This window comes from Anthonomus grandis, chromosome 16 (assembly GCF_022605725.1).
Source record: "Anthonomus grandis grandis chromosome 16, icAntGran1.3, whole genome shotgun sequence".
NCBI lineage: Eukaryota > Metazoa > Arthropoda > Insecta > Coleoptera > Curculionidae > Anthonomus > Anthonomus grandis.
In genome coordinates this window covers 15,209,489-15,228,678 of record NC_065561.1, presented here as the reverse complement: position 1 = coordinate 15,228,678, position 19,190 = coordinate 15,209,489, and the positions used below count along the sequence as shown (strand labels likewise).

The 19,190-nt window shown below is 31.9% G+C and overlaps 2 protein-coding genes across 3 annotated transcripts in view; one reads left to right on the top strand and one right to left on the bottom strand.

Moving 5' to 3' along the window:
* Positions 1 to 19,190, top strand: part of LOC126745526 (midasin) — a 242,157-nt gene that overhangs the window by 97,435 nt on the left and 125,532 nt on the right. The gene's annotated exons all lie outside the window — the stretch shown is intronic.
* LOC126745537 (uncharacterized) overlaps positions 1 to 19,190 on the bottom strand; it is a 115,035-nt gene that overhangs the window by 50,653 nt on the left and 45,192 nt on the right. For both annotated transcript variants that reach the window (XM_050453415.1, XM_050453416.1), the window contains exon 3: positions 18,506 to 18,704. In XM_050453415.1, the coding sequence (XP_050309372.1) occupies positions 18,506 to 18,704 (199 nt within the window). The remainder of the gene's footprint in view (positions 1 to 18,505; positions 18,705 to 19,190) is intronic.

Below are 19,190 nucleotides of genomic sequence, written 5' to 3'. Positions count from 1 at the left end.
TGAAGATAAATGCTCAGCTACCTGTTCGGTTGATTTTAATAATACATGGATTCCTTTGCAGGTAAAACAGGGTATTCTTAAAATTAATTATTAATTAAAAATATTTAATATTCATATATTTTCTATCATTAATTTACATTAAGATCATACCCCTTTAATTTTAAAGAAGTAACCTTTGAATTTTTTGTTATCTTTCAAAACAGTTTGTCAAACTATTAATTAACCGTAAAATTTTATAGTTAAAGTATTTAAAGTATTGTATAGCTGGAGATTTGCAAGATAAGTATATTTTGTTTATATTTTTAATTTAATTTAATTTTACTTAAATTACATTGATAACGGTAGTAGATATAACTACCGAAACGTTGGTTCAAATTAGGTATTTTTTTAAAAGTAGGTCTTCTCGTTTTTTTCACTCTCAAAAGTTATCCAAAAAATTAGAGCAAATAACTATTAATATGATATAAAAACCCAATTATAAAAGTTTAACAAGACAATCACATATTCAACAAAATTAAATTAAATTAACTGCAATATACCTACTAACTATAATTTAAACACATGGGTTTTAATCCCAAGAGTAATGATCCACCAAGATATTGACAATCACATGAACCGGAGAGAAATTTATATCACACATGTGACAGATCCGATTAAATATAGCGCATATTGTATATATTGGCGATTTCAACAGGATGTTAGTATGAGGCCTTGGCCGAAAGAGTGTGAGGGGATGTCTAGCATTAAGCTTAGGCACCATGAAACGTACACCAGAAAGAAGTACAGGACTATCAATGAATCCATTCAGTAACCCATGCAGGAATTTTACAGAGAAGATCATTCTTCTGAGATGTAATGGATGTAGATTGAAGCATTCCAATAGTTGCCGATGATCAAACCCTCTAACTGTCTATATGCTATTCTGCCTGAAGGCCAAAAACTTAGCAAATCTACGCTGAACAGATTCAAGGATATCAACATGATTCTGATAGAGCGGGTTCCATATAATGCAGCCAAACTCCAATTTTGATCTCAAAAAGCAACAGAAAAGCAGTCTTAATGTAGATTCCAAAGTAAAACTCTGAGAACTTCTTATTATGAACCCAAGCCTTCTCAGGGCTGACTTGACTATGTTGTTGAAGTGTGGAACGAATGTAAATTCAGAGTCAAAGGTGATACCAAGATTAGTAATTTGCTCTAATCTACTCAAAATAGTATCATTAATAAAGTAATCAAAATTTAAGAGTGTTTTTGACCTAGAGTAACTGACCACACTACATTCACCCGCATTCAAGCCTAACCTGTTAACAGCACACCATACCTCCAATGTATTTAGGTAGTTCTGAAGAAAAAACATAATCCTCCAAGCCATTTACATTTAAATATAGCTTCAAATCATTGGCAAAAACCAGCCTATGATAAGTGAGTGACTCAGTCAAGTCATTTATAAAAAAACTAAACAGGTGCAGACCCAGGTTCGAGCCCTGTGGCACACCCGACGTTACGTTAAAAAGTTTCCATTAGATGATAATTAATTTTTTTTTTAACTATTCCCATATCAGAATTTTGAGATTATCAATTTATAATTATAGTTTTCTTTTGTAATGGTTTTTTTTTAATATTAAATGATAATAAAAATCGAATAAATTATTAAAAAATTAAAAAAAATATTTAAAATTAAAACTGGTATAACGGAACACAAAAGAAGAGTTAAGCCTTAAATATTAGTACGGTCAAGAAATAAAACGGCTTTTTCAGAACATGCAGACCTAAGATTAAAATAATGGATTTTTAAAATAACTACAAAGAAAGATTAGTTTTAGAAATTATAAACATAAAAACAACGTTTACAAAAAGCAAGACACTGATAACCTAAGCACATCATCTAATCAATTTAATAATACTCGAAAATTAAACTCCAACACTCTTTAAATATCTTCCGTATAACATTACCATTTAACAGCATACATAAATGTATTATTTATCCTTAAATGTGTAAGTATTTTGTATTATATGTATTAAGTACATTTCAATATTTCTCCCCTTTAATTGTAACTTATATTTACCATTTCAGTTGACCAATTTGAGACATTTCAACTAACCAGTTTTAACCGCTAGTCTTTAATTGTGATTGTTAAGTAATAATAGGGATCATAATATAGATATTTGATTTTGATTTTATAATTGTTGTAGAGCTCTGAAGAAGGCATAATAGAGGCCGAAACGCCAGTATCGAAATTAGTAAAAATGATTTGATTTTGAAATACCTTCGACAATATGAGACTTTTTAAGTTAAATGGGGAACTGTATATAAAATTAATTAATATTATTGTTTAATGGGTTAATTAGACCTGTACTACGATATGCAATAGTGGTTTTGCATTGTAATATATCACATAATTATGTGTTACTCTGATTAAAGGGATTTGAGGTAAATTTATGCCTGCAATAATTAAATTATAGATTTGAGACAATAAAGAATTAGTTTCCAAGGCATATTTTAATAGTTCTTTACTTGATTGCTGCATTTAAGACACTTTGTGCATTCAAATTTCCGATAGGGTGGATTTAAATAGTGTTGTACCATAGAGTGGAATTTAAAGCACTAAATTATTTCTCATATTGTTTAATATTCGACCACTTAATATGGAAAATAACTTTTTGACCTTATTTGCAACATAACCGCAAATACAAAGTTCCGGACATGAATGGGATATATCCATGCCTCCTTCAACATGGGCTAGTTAAGATAACGAAGAGGTTGATAAATTAATATGCATGTGCAGCAAAAAATATCAATAATAATAATTATTATATTATTTTAGCCTCGGCGAAATTTAGTTCAGAGCTATATATTATCTATACCTAACAATAAAAAAACGAACAATAGTTAAATCTTAAATACCTGTTCAAATGTGTTTTTAAATATACAATAATAATAAATAAAATTAATCATTCAATAAACATTTATATTTGATGGTAGAAAGTTCTCTAAGCAGATTTTAAAGCTACAGAATGACTGTATAGTTTTCAAAGTCAGCCCCAATACAGTATTGGAGTGTATAAGGGTCAGTTCAGAGATAGACGAAGACACTTGTCATGGACAGCATATGTAATGTAGCGTTTTTATTATTCCTTTAGGTGTGTTTTAGGGCACTCGATATACAAAAGTGGTCAACTGATTTATTACACACGTACACACTATAAACAATGACTTAAGACTACTAGTAAAATTTATTTACTTTGTATTTATTTACTACTATTTATTTCGATTTAAAAGTCGCGCCAATATTTTAACGGTCTCCTAGCGGTGAGGGCAACGTTCGCCTCAAATACCGAAGAAGATCAGGTGTTATATTCGCGGCGGTTAAGATCGTTGCAGCAATATGTTTTTCTTGATAAATTTTAATAATTGTAAACAATTATTATGAAATATATTGATTTTAATTTAACTATAAAAAAAAAGTAGACTTCATAGAACGAGAGTAAAACAGATTAATAAAAAATGGAAACTTTTTTAAATAAAAATAGCAAACTCCTTCTATCCGTTCAATATTTCTAATAGTAAAAACGTCGTAGTCAGAAACAAAAGGAAATTTTTAAAAATAGAAACGCCACGTTTATTATAACGCGATCGATGTCATTTTCTAACCCGTACAACAAAGCATATTTTTCTAAAAATATCTGCCGCCTCGAAGACAGCCATTTTAAATCTAAGCGATTTCTCCTAAGCGGATTTGTAAGTAAAATGGTTATTCCTCTAGGCATACTATATTCAACGGATAATAATATTCTCCGAGGGTTGCCTGGGAGCAAAGATGTATGCATTTTTAATGTCGAGAGTACTTTGTTGAAAGTTTTATTTCAACGCGGCGATGTTTTTACTTTTAAACATTATGGCACGTAGTTCCACGAAGACTATAATTTATAACAATGATATAACGCAAATATTCATATTTCATATAAATACATAAATCTTCTTTAACGATTTCTTGTCAACAATATTCGGAACGGTTTCTGGCAATAATAGTGGCGATACCGTAATCTCTTTAACGCCACCCAAGGTTTTCGATTTTTATTTGGAAATGTCAAGGGTGACAAGCGGTAAATAAATGTGTTATTTTGAGGTAGACCCTCGTTGTTTGGAATTAATAATCTGCGGGGCCGGAGCTTTCTGCTTCGGAACTCATGAATAATCTGGGCTTTTTGGTCACACCATAGTAAGTCCCCCGCCTTAGCATTCCTGTTTGTGCACGGTACAGTTTAAACTCTGGTAATTGTTTTTGTTACTTAGAGCTAGCAGTTAAACTGGCGATTAACTCATAGTTGTTTTGGGAATTTAACTTCAAATCGACTGTTCTATAAAATATGATGACATAATTTATGTAGTTCAGTAAACAGTTTTTTTCTATTTTTTTTAAGTTAATGTAAAAAATGTAGTAGATTTCTGTGCACCAACCACAAGCAGCAGGTTCATATTCGTATATAGGAAGAGAAATTTTGCCTCATTTAAGAAAATACTCCATTTTTTAAGTCATAAAGTTCACAAAAGGGCGAATTTTCTTAGATTGAATATTTCTGTGCAATCAAATAACAAAAATCATTTTTTGACAATCCTTAGATAATTTCTGTTCGCAATACAAGCATTTAAAAGTGTATCCCAAATTTCTGACTTTTGTTTTTAATTTTAATTATTTTTTTATAGCCTTTTATACTAAAATAATATTCTTCATGATAACCTTCTTTTTATGTTAAAAAACAGTAATTTCGACTCACAAATATTGTTTATACATTATATTCAATATACAATTATTACATTGTATTCTGTAATAAATGGAGAGCCAAGTACAGGGCATTATTTTCTATATAACTATACTTTACTGACTTATGTGTCTGTTAATTTTTTTGATAAAACAGTTTTTTCTCCTTCCAAACGTGTCTGCTTTTACGTCGGATGGACCCAGTATACATAGTGATCATTCTTAATTATCTGATTACTGTTTTTTTTGTGTTTATCCGCAATGTCTTAATCATATCACAAAATTAAATAATTTATGAAAAAGAAAAGGCTTAAAAATAGAGCGCATAGGAAATAAATCTTTGGATGTATACCTCTAACATCTAATACCTCTAATATCTATCTAATATGTTTAAATTAATATTGTTTGTGAGTGAACTAGTAACTTTCGGAAAAACAATTAAATTTGCAGATAATATTTCGGCTAGAGTTTCGGGTCCTGATGAGTAAATTAAAAAATAAAGTGGAAGAATTATATATTTTCAAAGCAAGCATTGCAGACAGCTTCAGCGAATCGATGTTCTTGGATTTTCACTCGAATTACAGGATGAACTGCACGTTTGTTCTGGATTATCCAAAGTATCTTGTGCATCTCTCAAAATTAAATATTCAGTTTCGAAGGCTGATCACTGTATCACATGCCTACTACACCTTTGTTAAAATAAGCTTATGGGACAAACTACTAGTCTCCGTTAGTATACCGGTCGGGCCAACGAAGGTCTTGCGTGCGGAAATTAATGTATTAACTTGAATTAAGAAACTTAAGTCATAAATTAATAGCGTTTCTCTTCGACTGTCTATAGTCAAATCCAAATTGAACGTAGAGATGGGGAGAGAATAGAATCTGTTTTTCTTATTTGTGAATGGGACAGTTTAAACTCTGGTAATTGTTTTTGTTACTTTAGAGCTAGTAAAACTAACGATTACCACATTGTTATTTGGGAATTTACTGGAAATCAAGTGTTTTATAACTAATGAAAGAATTTATGTAAACAGTTTATTTTTTTCAAAATAACGTAAAAAAATAGACTTTTACAAAGCTGTGCAGCTACCAGAAGTTAGTTTATAGGTGATAGAACTTCTGCCATATTTAAGAAAATACACCATCACATAGTCACAAAGTCGATAGAAGGGTTAATTTTCGTAGACCGATTATTTAAGAATTCTTAACCTTCATCAATCTGTATGTTAGCTATGCATTCAGTTAACGAAAATTAAATTTGTAGTCCTCAGATATGTTTTGTTCGCAATACATGAAGAGTTTAAAAGTATAACCAAATTTCTGACTTTTGCTTTTAATTTTAATTAATTATTCACAGGTTTACATCTTTTTATACAAAAATAAAATGTTAGCTTTTTTACATTCATAGACTTCACCCAACGGATTTCTTACTTCAAATAAAATTATATTCTCTAGAACTCTCCTAGTTCCTAGGACTTCAATAACTTCATATTATCGTATTATTTATACATACAAGTTATTACTATGAATAGATAAGAGAAATCCATTGAGTCACTTGCAGTGGTCTTGGTGAATATTATTCCGAATGAACTAGATCTTAACCGCATTGTTGCAATGGTTTCGGTCTCTCCGGTATATTTGATATGCATTATTTAGACTGTGTGCAGAGAATTAGAGGAGATGCTCTTTGTAAATGGTCACTAATCAATTCTGAATGACATTTTTTAAGCTGCAGCATAAGGTTCAGTACTATCACCGCTATTTCCATGTTATTTGAAAATGATCTAGCAATTTCCGGAATAATACAGATGATACTTGCAGACAATACTACGGTTGGAGTTTCGGGTTCTGATGTGTATGTTAAAGAATGAATGATGGGTTTGAGAGAAGCATGCTTACTCTAATTGAGGACAAGAACACAACATAGTTCATTTTTGTAATAATATTCCCAAAGCAAGCATTATAAGCAGTTTCAGCAAAGTGATATTCTTATATTTATCGAATTTACTCGAATCTGAGGATGAACTGGGATTTTCAAATCAATCACACCTGACCTGGACAATGTATTAACTTGAACTAAGAAGCCTAATTTATAAATTACTAGCATTTCTTTTATTCTCCCTTTACTCCTTACAATCAAACCCAAATTGAACGTAGAGATGACTGAGACGTGCGGCATATTGCATTTCCTTTCTCAAGCGCAAGTGAGAAATATTGTTTAACTTAACCTTTGCTCATGTATTTCTGTTGCATCGGTATTTTGGCACCCAAGAAAGACATTTTCTGGACCAGAATATTAAGAAATGTTCACTTCTATGGACGGAAACGACCCAAGAAAACTTAAACCAGGAGAGATCGATCCGAATCCTGAAGCGAAGCAAGAGAAAGAAGGGAAGGATGGATTATAACGTGGAAATACCGTTGGGAAAACAAGCAGCAATAGGTATTTACGATACTCTTAGTGAAGCCCTATGCTAAAGACTTTGGACTTATGACCTAGCAGAAACTCAAGGGAGTACTTGAAAGTGAACAAGAAGAAAAGAGGACGACATACCGGAGTCTGAATGCTGGAGAAGCAATAGCCAGTAACGAAAGGGCCAAGTTAGTTTTACCATCCCGTCAAATATCAGATCGAGAACTGAATCAAGTAGTCAAACTTGGCAAAACGAGTGAAATCGCTAGAGATGTTGCCGCAGAGAGCAGGGTAGACTCCACAGATAACTTATTGAATGATTACACTGTTGCAGCGCATGTAGTAGCCACCTAGGTTTCCAAACCACCCGAGAAGCTTAAAATATGATGGCTCTAATGCATGTAGATACTCCATTGAAAGGTGGTTTGAATACGCCACTGCATAACCTCTAACATTGTCCAGGCTCCACCTTACAAAATCCTAGGAAAAGCAGGAGGTAGTACTCCGAAGAGGACCTCTGGATTTAGCACTCCTAGAAGTGTGGTCACACCTGGTATTTCAGGCTACAGGACCCTTTTAGTGAGAAATCCCGAGTATGATCTGGTCATAGAGTACACACCACATTTAATTCTTAAAACGAAACAGCTGAAAAGAGGGAATTTTCTTCGATCGAATATTTAGGAATTCGTGTTCTTCATCAATCTGTATGTTACGCATTCATAAAACCTAAATCTGTTATATTAATAAGCTCTGCTCGTAATGCTTAAACACAGACATAGTTTTCTTCTCAAGCGTTTTTGCTTTTACTACCAAAGGAACTTGAGAGTATATAATCAGTTTGCATTCGTTTCTTATTAACGACGTAGCTCCAAATTATGAAAAACGACTTAACCCTTAACCAGTGACCACTTAAGATTTGCGTTGACATTCACCTGCTGGTTTTTACTTTAGGATGCTCTAACTTTTTCAGCAAGTGAATCCTTTAGAGTAAATATAATTTTACAGTTTTCACCTAGTATTACTGTAGATGTTTTATGTTCAAACAACATTATACTGACAAAAATTAAACAATTGCGTAAAAAAGAGTTTACCGAGGGCTTTGATTAATTAAAAAAACGCAAAAGAGCTGTTGTTTAACACAATAATTGATTTTAAAGCCAAACAAACCGCAGCTTCCTAAACATGCAAAACCAGGAGGGTTTATGCCGCAGTCATTTTGTTGATATATGCTTGCGATTGTTTACGTTTCACGGCGTATATTTGACCTTGTTGGTGAAACAAACCAATCTAATTTAATTTCTGGCTTTAATTAACATCTGTCAGATATTATGTTAAAGCGATAAAAAGCACCTAAATATATGTTCGTAGTTGTTTGAATACTCATAATCTTAATCGCTCTTGTTTGTTAAAATGTATTTTTATCTTTTATGGTTTCACAACTATTTACTGAATTTAAACATTATTTGGATAAACTACTGCCTTATTAATAATCTTGTTCGCACCATAAACTATTCCCAACAATACAAAGTGCAAACACTGGTTAAATTATTACTCAAAAGAATCGTAAACGGAGAGTTTCAGCTCCGGCAGCTTTGTTCTTAGGCTGTCGCCGTAGCTGCTAAATGCTGCAGCATTAAATTATTTGGGAAAAGGAAGCCGAATTTTATGGAGGATTGGATTAAGACGGTGAAACCATCTCGATGCTCCTTTAATTAGATATTCCCGCCCCGGTAGACATCAGATTTAATTAGGGTCGCCTTTGTTATTCGCTAAGGACATTTTTAATTGCTTGATTTATTTTCGGAATGGTAGCTTTTAAATTTGTGCGTTTGTCATTTTCATTTCGTAGCTTGAATTGCGTGCTTAAGATTTGATCTCATTCATTCGACTAAAAAACCAATTAAACATAAACAAAACAATATGATAAAGATAATGTTGATAACTTTTACGCGGGCTTTTTAAAAGTTTCGCGGTATACCTTTTCATAAGTCGAAAATTCCCTTATATCTTAAGCATCATATCTTTATTTACCTAATCAACAAATTCAATTTACTTCGATAATATTTGAACAAGGTAATACAATTTCAACATTTACGTGTTCATTCACTTGGCTCTCATACCAGGATCGTTCAAATTGAGCCTTCTAAATTTCCATTTCAAAGGTGCTGCATCAAACCATTTTAGTGTGTAAACAAGAATTTAACGACCCCCCTTAGCAAGCATTGCATATTGCCGCCGTCAATCGATACGTCTCAATTTAGGTAATGTTCATTATTTAATCAAAAAGAAAATGTTCAAAAGAAGAATTTTTGTTGATAGCGACTCTATAAACAATAACCTAATTGAATCAAAAGCTAATTGGAATCCCGTTAAATCGAGAAATTGCAATTTTGAATTTCTAAAGTAATTATACCGAAATTGGAGATATTCGGTTGTCCTAAATAGCTATCAAGGCTCATTTATAATGGCACGTCGGATTTGTGTCTACATTTGTGTAATATAGGTTTGATTGGAAAATAAAAACAGCGGAAGGCTGAGTTATAGCGATTGAAACCGAATGGCCTGAGTCAATCCACAAAAGAATTAAACTAACTAAACATATTTAATGAAGTCAGAACTGTATGTAAAGATTATGCTGATTTAAAAATCACAATAATAAGACTAAGAATTGGAGAATTCGAGCAGTTTTTCAAACTATTGTTACTCCAAAACACATAGCAAAAATTCACCATAAAATCTTAGAACTTCCTCACAGGCCAAGGCTAGATCAGATTTTTTTGCTGAATTTTTCTCATTCATCTATTTCATTTGTTAACAGTAACTAGTAGGATTGGAACTGAAATCTAGTCCAGATTCACATTCTTATTATTAAATATTATTATTTCTGATTACAAACGTCATTAAAATGACATTGTGCATTCACTTTTTCCAGGCCCTTATCGATCTATCTGAAGTTTGAACGTTGAATCTTAAATAGCTGAAAAACTAACAAATCTCTTTCGAATCGGTTTAATAACTCACCAAGATGGGCTCTTTACTGGTCAAAAAAATGACTCTCTATCTATAATGACTTCTCCAAGGCATTTGATACAGTGAATGGCTGTATTCAAACCTTCCGTCTTGGGAGACAGCTATCAGAAGCAAGGTTGCTCATTTTTTTGAAATTAATGAATTATCTGGAGTACCTTACGGTGGCCTTCTGGCACCATTACTTTTTGGAATATTTATAAATAACCTGATGGCCTGTTTTTAACGTTGCCAAATATCTATGCAGATGCCTGGTGCAGATGTAAGATGATGCGCTTAGATGTGATAATTCAATATTGATCAAAAATACTAATATACCTATATACTTTAGCTGAAAAAGAAATCTTTTAACAAAGATCTTGGTGTGATTTTTGAGTTTAAGTTCACTTTTCTGGATCTGATGACTGTAAATTTTTTTAATGGGATCACATCTAACCAGTTCAGTTGATCACAAACTTGTATGTACAATTTTCAATTTAATGATAACTTTTTTGCTGAACTTTCATCACTCCAATAAAAATAATCACATACAAAAAGAAACTTCCAGTTAATATTTAAACCGATCAGGATAACGAATTTATAAACGCCTTGCAATGATACGCATCTCGAATGAACGGTTTCTCCTTTTACTCATGGTTTTCGGGTCATCTCCACTGAGGTTAGATAAAAAGTTTCAATGGTTTTGGTTTCTGAAAAATGCAATATAAAACTCACTAAAGCGCGAAACATCTTCAGTCAGTTCAGTTGTTAATGCTATCTTTGATACACAAGTTTCATTGAAAAGTCTTCAGCAGGAGGCTTGTGACAATCAAAAACCATTTCCAAATCTTGAAACCTGCTTTGATTTGATGACTGGATGTTTAAAAATACTAATGTATCTAAATATATTTTGGAAAAAAGGTAAATCCTCTAGCAAAAATCATGGTGTAGTCTTTAATCCTAAGCTTACTTTTGTAGATCATATTACCCATTGCTGTTATGAAGCCCTAGAGATATCAGGTTTGTCAACAGAAGCACTAAAGACTTTCAGTTTAGGACTCTCTAAGTTTCATTAGTTAGATCACACCTAAACTGGCTAGTTGATCACAGAACCCAGTTGCATCAGCAATTTTGAAAGGGTTTATTTATCATCCGGCCGATCAAATCTCAACAATAGTAATAACAAGATCATATTAAATATATTAATCATATGGTACGTAGTGCGTCCAACGAGCAAACATGAATCTCATGCTCTCTCATTCACATGAGTTATTTAAAAAAAAATCTTTAACATACTTTAATGACAAAACGTGTCGTAAATTAACTTTAATGCCTTTGGAAAAGTATCCGGTGTCTCTTTGAAAATGTAATTTCAAAATCCATTTCGCAAGGAGACTTTAGCTTTGGACCTCGTAATAGCTATACTGGAGTCACTTAATTTAAGCAATCTTAAGTGCTTAATAGCTTCTGCGAGGTAGTCAGTAATAAGATTTTCAATCTTAGAAGACCCTAGAGACACCCAAATATTGGTAAGATACTTCGTTAAGTTTCAGCTGGGCAGGATATTCAAAAATTAAATTAATATTTAATTTAGCATTCGTCTAGTTAAGTTAATTAGTTTTTGAATATATGTCACATTCTAAGAAGAGCTTGTTCAGAGTGAACTAGGTCTTATTTTGTGGTCAACGTAATTCCAGGATTTTCAATGGGTTTTAAATCTGGTCACCATAAACCAAACTATAAAGTTTGGGTTCTTAGTTTTCGTTCTCAATGTTTGAAACCGTTTGCCTGCTCACTGCCTTAAAATGCAATTTAATGATAATTTTTTTGTTAAATTTTGTTGCTACAGGACGTCTTATATATGAATATCCGTCAGTTCGAAAGGAATTTAAATTCGCCAATAATAAAAATTTCCAGTTTCATAGACATATCGTTCATTAAGCGTCTTCTTGAGCAAAATGCAATCGAAGCCTCACATTCTTATTGAGAGGAAGTGGATTTTAGCTAAAAAAATCAAAATATATGCTGGTATTTTATTTTGTCATTCAGATACCAAAAATCATAGAAAAATAATCACATACAAAAGGAAACTTCCAGGTAATATTCAAACCGATCAGGATAACGAATTTATAAACACCTTGCAATAATACACTCAAAAACAAATAAATTCTGTCTTTAGTTTTCTGAAGTTTATAAATCAGAAACTATTAGCTCTTAATGATTTTCGGATATGTCTGTGTCTATTATAAAGTCTATATCAATTCAGGTATCTAAAATATATGAAATTGATTTGTAAAGGATGACGTAAGGGCAGGATGTGAAGATGAATGTCTTTTAATTAGCAAAATGTCCCAGCTGAATAAAACTAGGTAGCAGCTAATAAAGCAACTCTTTGAATATCTTTGATACTATGGTAGTCTTGGTGATCTTACGATTCCATATGAGACATGTGGATTTTTCAGCTAAACGCTTACCTATGCTCAAAGAGTTTGATGTTTTTTTTCGATAAAATACTTCTGAATTTTTCCTACGTTAGGTTGCTACTCGTAGTGGCATTTCTCGCACCTTTTATTCAGTTTTATTTAAGTTTTGTCAAATGTAGACCATTCTTACCATAGTCCTATGGTTGAAACCGTGCTTTTCACAATCTTTTAGCGAAAAGATAAACTACTTTAGGTTTGGTGCAAATTCGTAAAGGACTATTTTCCACTGAATCCATATACCTTTAGAGTCATTGACGACAAATTAATTGTTTTATGACGGTTACTTAAGAACGCAAACCCGTTAAAATTTGCTTGTATTTCACTTTTTCCTGCATGGTAATCCAATAAATTCTCAACTTACGCTGCGTTATTATGCCCTATAAATATCATTCACGTCTTATCCGCCATTTGAATTTTAATAATACGTAACGTGGATTCGATCTCGGTTAATGTTCACACTAAAACATATTTTACACCCCTGTAATATAACTTGATATAAAATACTAGATACGACATACAGAATTGTCGGTAATAAAGGATAAGGTTCTTAAGTACATCTTTTTACTATTCAAACGTCTCCTCCGGTTCTACTTTTTATTTTCGTTGAAAATAGAAATGGATCGATAACCTTTGAGATGCAAGAAGAGACAAATGGAAAAAGAATTTCCGGGTAATTTATTACTGTGAAGGTTCAGGAAATGTTTGATAGGTTATCCAATAATTTTAAATTTCTTCCAATTTGTGAGAATGTCAGTGTGAAATAGGACGTGTCTGGGTATGCTTTGAAATTGCCACGAAAGTTTCCGCAAATCAGATTTTTGATTGCGGCTTGTCCAATAAAACGTTTGGTTTTCTTTATTATAAGTTATAAATTTTTTTAAATAATTATTTTTCTTCTTACTAAGAGGGGTAACTTTTCAACCCATAACAACCCATTAACTGGCATTTATCCATACCAAAATTCAAGAAGCAGCAGTTTAATAGCATTAGTACTTAATCTCTAATAAATAGAGTGCTTTTATCTGAGATTATTTAGTTTCAAGGGATTTTCTACATCCGAAAAATACTAAATAATTTATATATTAAATAATAAACATACGAATTTTACGTCTTGGTCATGCTGGAATCTGCACAGGAGCCCAATCTAATAAAATATTTCTTATGGTTCAAATAATGCCTTGTCGGCTCTATTTTGATTAAATAATCATCTAGTGATTTTGTTTGACCTGGAATCAGTGAAGCACTTTGTCAAATAGACGCAAATGGGGCCGGAATTAATAAAATAATTATCATAATTGCGATCAAAATCACAATGATCAATTAATTAATTAATATTTCGAGTTTAGTTATAGCTTTGAAATTAATTAAATAATTTTTATGATTTTTTTAAGGTTGTGGGTCTGACAAAATATTTTTTATGATTCAGGACCATCGTTATCAGAGTTAGTGATTATAAAGAGTCATCAAGAGTAAAATAATCATCGTTGTACATACTGCGTCATGGATTTGGACTTAATAGTGTCCCTTCTGATTTAGATTGAATTGGATAAAATTATCATCATACTAATGCTTAAGGGTCATTGAGGTAGAATCAGTCAATATATCAAGTTGATTTTATGATTCTGATAACGTAGTATGTTCATAATCAATAATATTCTTTGGATAGGTTTAAAAAATTAGTTTATTCACAAGTCCAAGAAGATTCAGAAGGTCAGGTGTTGTTAAAACCTGATTAGCATTACTTGGTTTTATTTTAGTAGAGTATCATTTTGATAAGAGTTATGCATATTAACAGCTACTGTTACACAAATTCAAACGGCGGTATAAAGGGGTTCTACCTTGTAAAAATTAGTGATGCAGTGATAATATTTTGCTTCAGACTATTCCGTGGTTTCTAATAGTAATTTAAAGTATATATTGTATATAATATCGTTGAATCAGCACTGGCTTATTTAATAAAAAACTCTAATTCATATCCATTTAAATATTGGCCCGAATTGCAGGCTCCAAACTTTAACAGCGCGTTTTAGGTTCAGAATAAGCGTTAGGTTTCTTAATAAACATATATCGAGAAAGGATTCATTTTCGAAATACAGAGTGTTAAAATTTTAAGAAAAAAAATGTTTTTCAGTCATAACTTTTTTATTACTTAATATTTTTTATTTGGTACACGCTTTTGTTTTCCTGCCTTTTTTTCGTACGATGCAAGGTTTTCAAGTAAAAAATAAATGTCATCTCGTGCAGGTTGTATGTAATTTTACATGAAACTGTAGTGTTCCTTCAAAAGATCCGCACTACCTAAAGAAAAATATCAATGTAGATGAGATGCACGGTGTTTATAATTCTTAGACAGAAACTGCTAATTTACTGACAAAAACGATTGAGAAAAAAAATTTAAGGTTAAGGTACTTTTAGGAACAAAATGTGAAACATCTTACATAAGGCTCATGATGGATCACTGAAAGGTCTCAGAGGGCAAAGAGAGCTAAAGAAATGCCAATGAAGTGTACTTGTCTCATAGATGGACTAAATAGATTTCGAAATACTGACAGTGGTTTCAATACTGATTTTTTCTTATTGCTGTAATATCTGTTTTTTTTAGTTTCTATTATAAGTGTGTGTAACGTTGGTTGTATGACAATTATGAAAATTAGTTTTATTTATTTTAATATCAATTGTAATTAAATTTTATTGTAGTTAAAATTGTACAAGCACTTGTTTTTTGTTGTCTTAGTTATTATTGTATTTTAATGCCCTGAAGATGCAAATATATTTTGCGAAACTTCGACAAGCCTAAATAGGAATGAACTTTTATTTTATTCATCCCTAAACACAACAACATAACAAATTATATAACAATACTAAGTCTATAGGTTTACGCAATATAAAAACTGCAATGCACGATGTCACTTCCGGCAATTTTAACCTAATCGAACACTCACATACGCACAACCATGCTTATGCTAGGATTCGAACCTGATACAATTATGTTACTTAAACAATTTGAAGTTTTAAATAACACATTTATGGATAGTTTTATATTATTTGTGTGTGTCTAACGTCAGAAGTAACAGTCAGAAGTTGACATAAGAATCCTGATGAATTCCTACTGCCTCACCTATCAAAGGCCGAACAACTTGGAAATGGAAATAAGTATTCTTAGTTCTAAGTCTTGGACTAGGTCTAAAGAGCTTGAGCTCGTCTTATTCTTACAGAATAATTAAACTTCTTAAAAAAAATTCTAACCGGAGCTGTTATTCGTGGTCATGGATAAGATCCTAAAAGGTAATCTAGGAATTTCAAGGTTTGTTCTCAAAAAACGACTAATCAATGAATGGTTTCCGTCGATTAGATTTACTGACAGAGCCATGGGTTCACTTAAGAATTTTCATGGATTTCTGGAGCCTCACCAAGAGTTATCAGAAGCCAAATAACTTGGAAATGTCAATGCCACCTTGGTATCACATCTGTGGAGCAGGTGTAAAGGTGCCAGCTTATCTCATCATTCTCTTAATGAAATGAAAAATTTCCTGGCTGAACATCTTGAAAGAAATTCTAACTGAAGCTTACATTCGTGGGCATGAATGATATTCTGAAAGACAATTTAGGAATTACAGAGTTCTCGAATGATATATGCCCATCGGAGGTACTGACATAAACCAGAAATTTGTGTAAGAATTCTGATGGATTTCTGGAAGAGCTATCGTCTGCCAAAGAATTTTGAAATGCTCAGGAGTCATCTTGCTTTCAAATTGGACTAGGTGTAAAGAGCTTGGATTCGTCCCATCCTTCTCTAAAAAAAAATGAAGAATTTCCCTAATGGATTTTAATTGGCGCAGTCGGTAGGATTCTAAATGCCTTCATAAATAAAAAGTAGGAATTCTTATAAGAAAGAAAGACTTTAGGTGGCGATCGTCGTCTAGTCAATGAACTCCCAATCTCTTGGGTTTCTGACACTTGCCAGTTAAGTTCACAATGTATTTACCTGAGTTAGTACACTCTTAACTTGTGGTCTTTGCAAGTAGTCTAATAGTCACTCGAATTACTCTCGCCCGTTTGTTCGATTGCTAATAAATTATGAAAACAAACAAAACCTGCGATATATTAATATTTGATCATCCAACCAACAATTGCTCCAATTAAAAATCGATAATACTAGAACCCCTTTTAGAAAATATTTATTAAAAAAAAGAAAACTTATTTAATAAAATCTGTAAAATACATATAAGTGATCTTAAACGAACAGCGTTATGGCTTTGGTCTGATCTTAATTTGAATAATTACGAAAACCATAAGAAGTAAAATGAAATGCAAACTAGACTGAAAATAAAAAGTGCAAAGTTAATAATATATATATATATATATATATATATATATATATATATATATATATATAGGGTGAGTGGTGTATAACTATCCTACTGACTGCGCCAATTATAAATTGATAACGCTGGAAGCCTGATGTATAAATACCCGATGTTGAGGAATTGAGTAATTCATTAAGCAATTTATTAATTGAATCTTCAATTTGCTGTTGGGGTTAAAGTATTTCTAGTGAAGATAATTTAAAGCTTGATTTAGATATTTATTTATAAAAAAAAAACTTGCAAAAGTAAAGGAAACCCAAAATTAAAATGACACAATTTAAACCTGAATACCTAAATTATGTGCCACAATTACATGGGAATCAAATAGAATTAAATAGATATTTTGCGAATATGTGAATCAGTAATTGATAATTTTTATGATATAGCCAATCCAGATAATTTTTAGAATATTTACATTTTTAATTCAGTTACTGGAAATTCTTGATAAAGTAGTTAATGTACAGAATGTCTCAACTTGGGATGAATTCAAAAAAATGTTATGGATAATGTAACCTGTAAAATCTTGTCATGCTCCAATAGCAAGGCAACGAAATGCCCGAAAATGTCTACGATAGAGTTGTTGAAATTTTTAGTCTCTTCTGTAGTTACTTTGATGCTCATGAAATAGCTCAAACTGCACTTATTAAGAGAGAAATGTATCAAAAATTAGTTTTTAACAATAATTCTGAACAACACTTGTGACCCTGTAATATTACATTTTTCCGAACCAATGCAAGTTGAAAAATTTGACACAAAATTTACAGAAATCGTAGATTTCAATATTTTGGATGAATCCTCTAGGACTAGGGAGGAAGGAAATCCATTTTGAAATTGTGTATGAATTTTTCAGACATATTTTATCAAGAAAGCACCTCTTTAACGTTTACAAGTAAATTAATACAACCGATGAAGTCTTTGTATATAGAAAGTCTTACGGATATCCATTTATTCACAAAAAAGAAGTCCACTCACAGATTTATTAGAATTAGATACAAAATTATTAGATCCTTTATTTCACCCTGGTCTGCACCCATGGGTAATGGATTCTATCTTACACGGTATACAAAATGAAAAATATTAATATATTTAGATGATGTAGTTGGAATCTTATTAATGAACCGATCATACAATATCTCGATTTCTTTAACCACAGATCTGAGTAAGGTACCTCTTAATGCTGTATTGACTCTTTTGGTTACAACCTATCAGTAGCTTATGTTTAATATCATAACTGACCATAAGCCCCTTAAATGCCTATTTTCATTAAAAAATCTAAACTTTTACACTGGAGAATCAAACTTGAGAAATTTGACTTTAACATCTTATATTACCTTCTTCTAAGAAAGTCTCTTCCTTATTAATAATTCATTTTACTTCCAAAATGATTTCATCAATAAACAATTTTTTTATCGTTTACTAATTGGTCTTCTTTCCAATTAACACGCACTCTTATTTGAAAACGAATAAAATAATTACCGTCTAAGTTGCCTATTCGAGAGAATGATTCCCATAAGGGCCAGATTGGCCGCCATCCCCATAGTTCCTAGGGCAAAGATAAGGACGGCCTCGGCTGTGCCCCCCGGGTGGCATTGAAACACTTTAGTCACGTTGGAGGTGATGTTCGCGCTACTGCTCCCGAAACGCAGGTTGGCGCCTATCATGGCCACAGCAGAGCCTGCAAATAAAACGGGAATCTCGTTAGTTTATTGGGACTTAGGGGGTAAACTTCTAGGTGGATAAGTATATTGTAGCATTTTATTTTTTCCGTTTAATTTAATTTTTATATATTTTAATTTTTAAGTAAATAAAGCAACAATTTTTAATGATTAATATAACTAAAAGACTCATTTAAAATTTATAAGTGGAAAAACTGTTTTGTATACTGGTGGCGCTAGTATCGCTATACCGCGGATTTCATGTTTCATTTTTGATTTATTGGAGTCTGCTCTTCTTGGTTCTTTATTTCCCATGCATGGTTCACGTTTGTCTACTTTGGGTGTGGATGGGGAATCTTTGATGTGTCAAGATCGGTATCGATGTTCATTTTCGACTTTTCCGCTCAATTGAGTCAGAGAACAATATTTTTAAAAAATGATTCATCTGAAGAAGGCGTAAAGTATTCTTTAAGAGAAAGATTTTTATTTTTTTGGAAATATTTCAA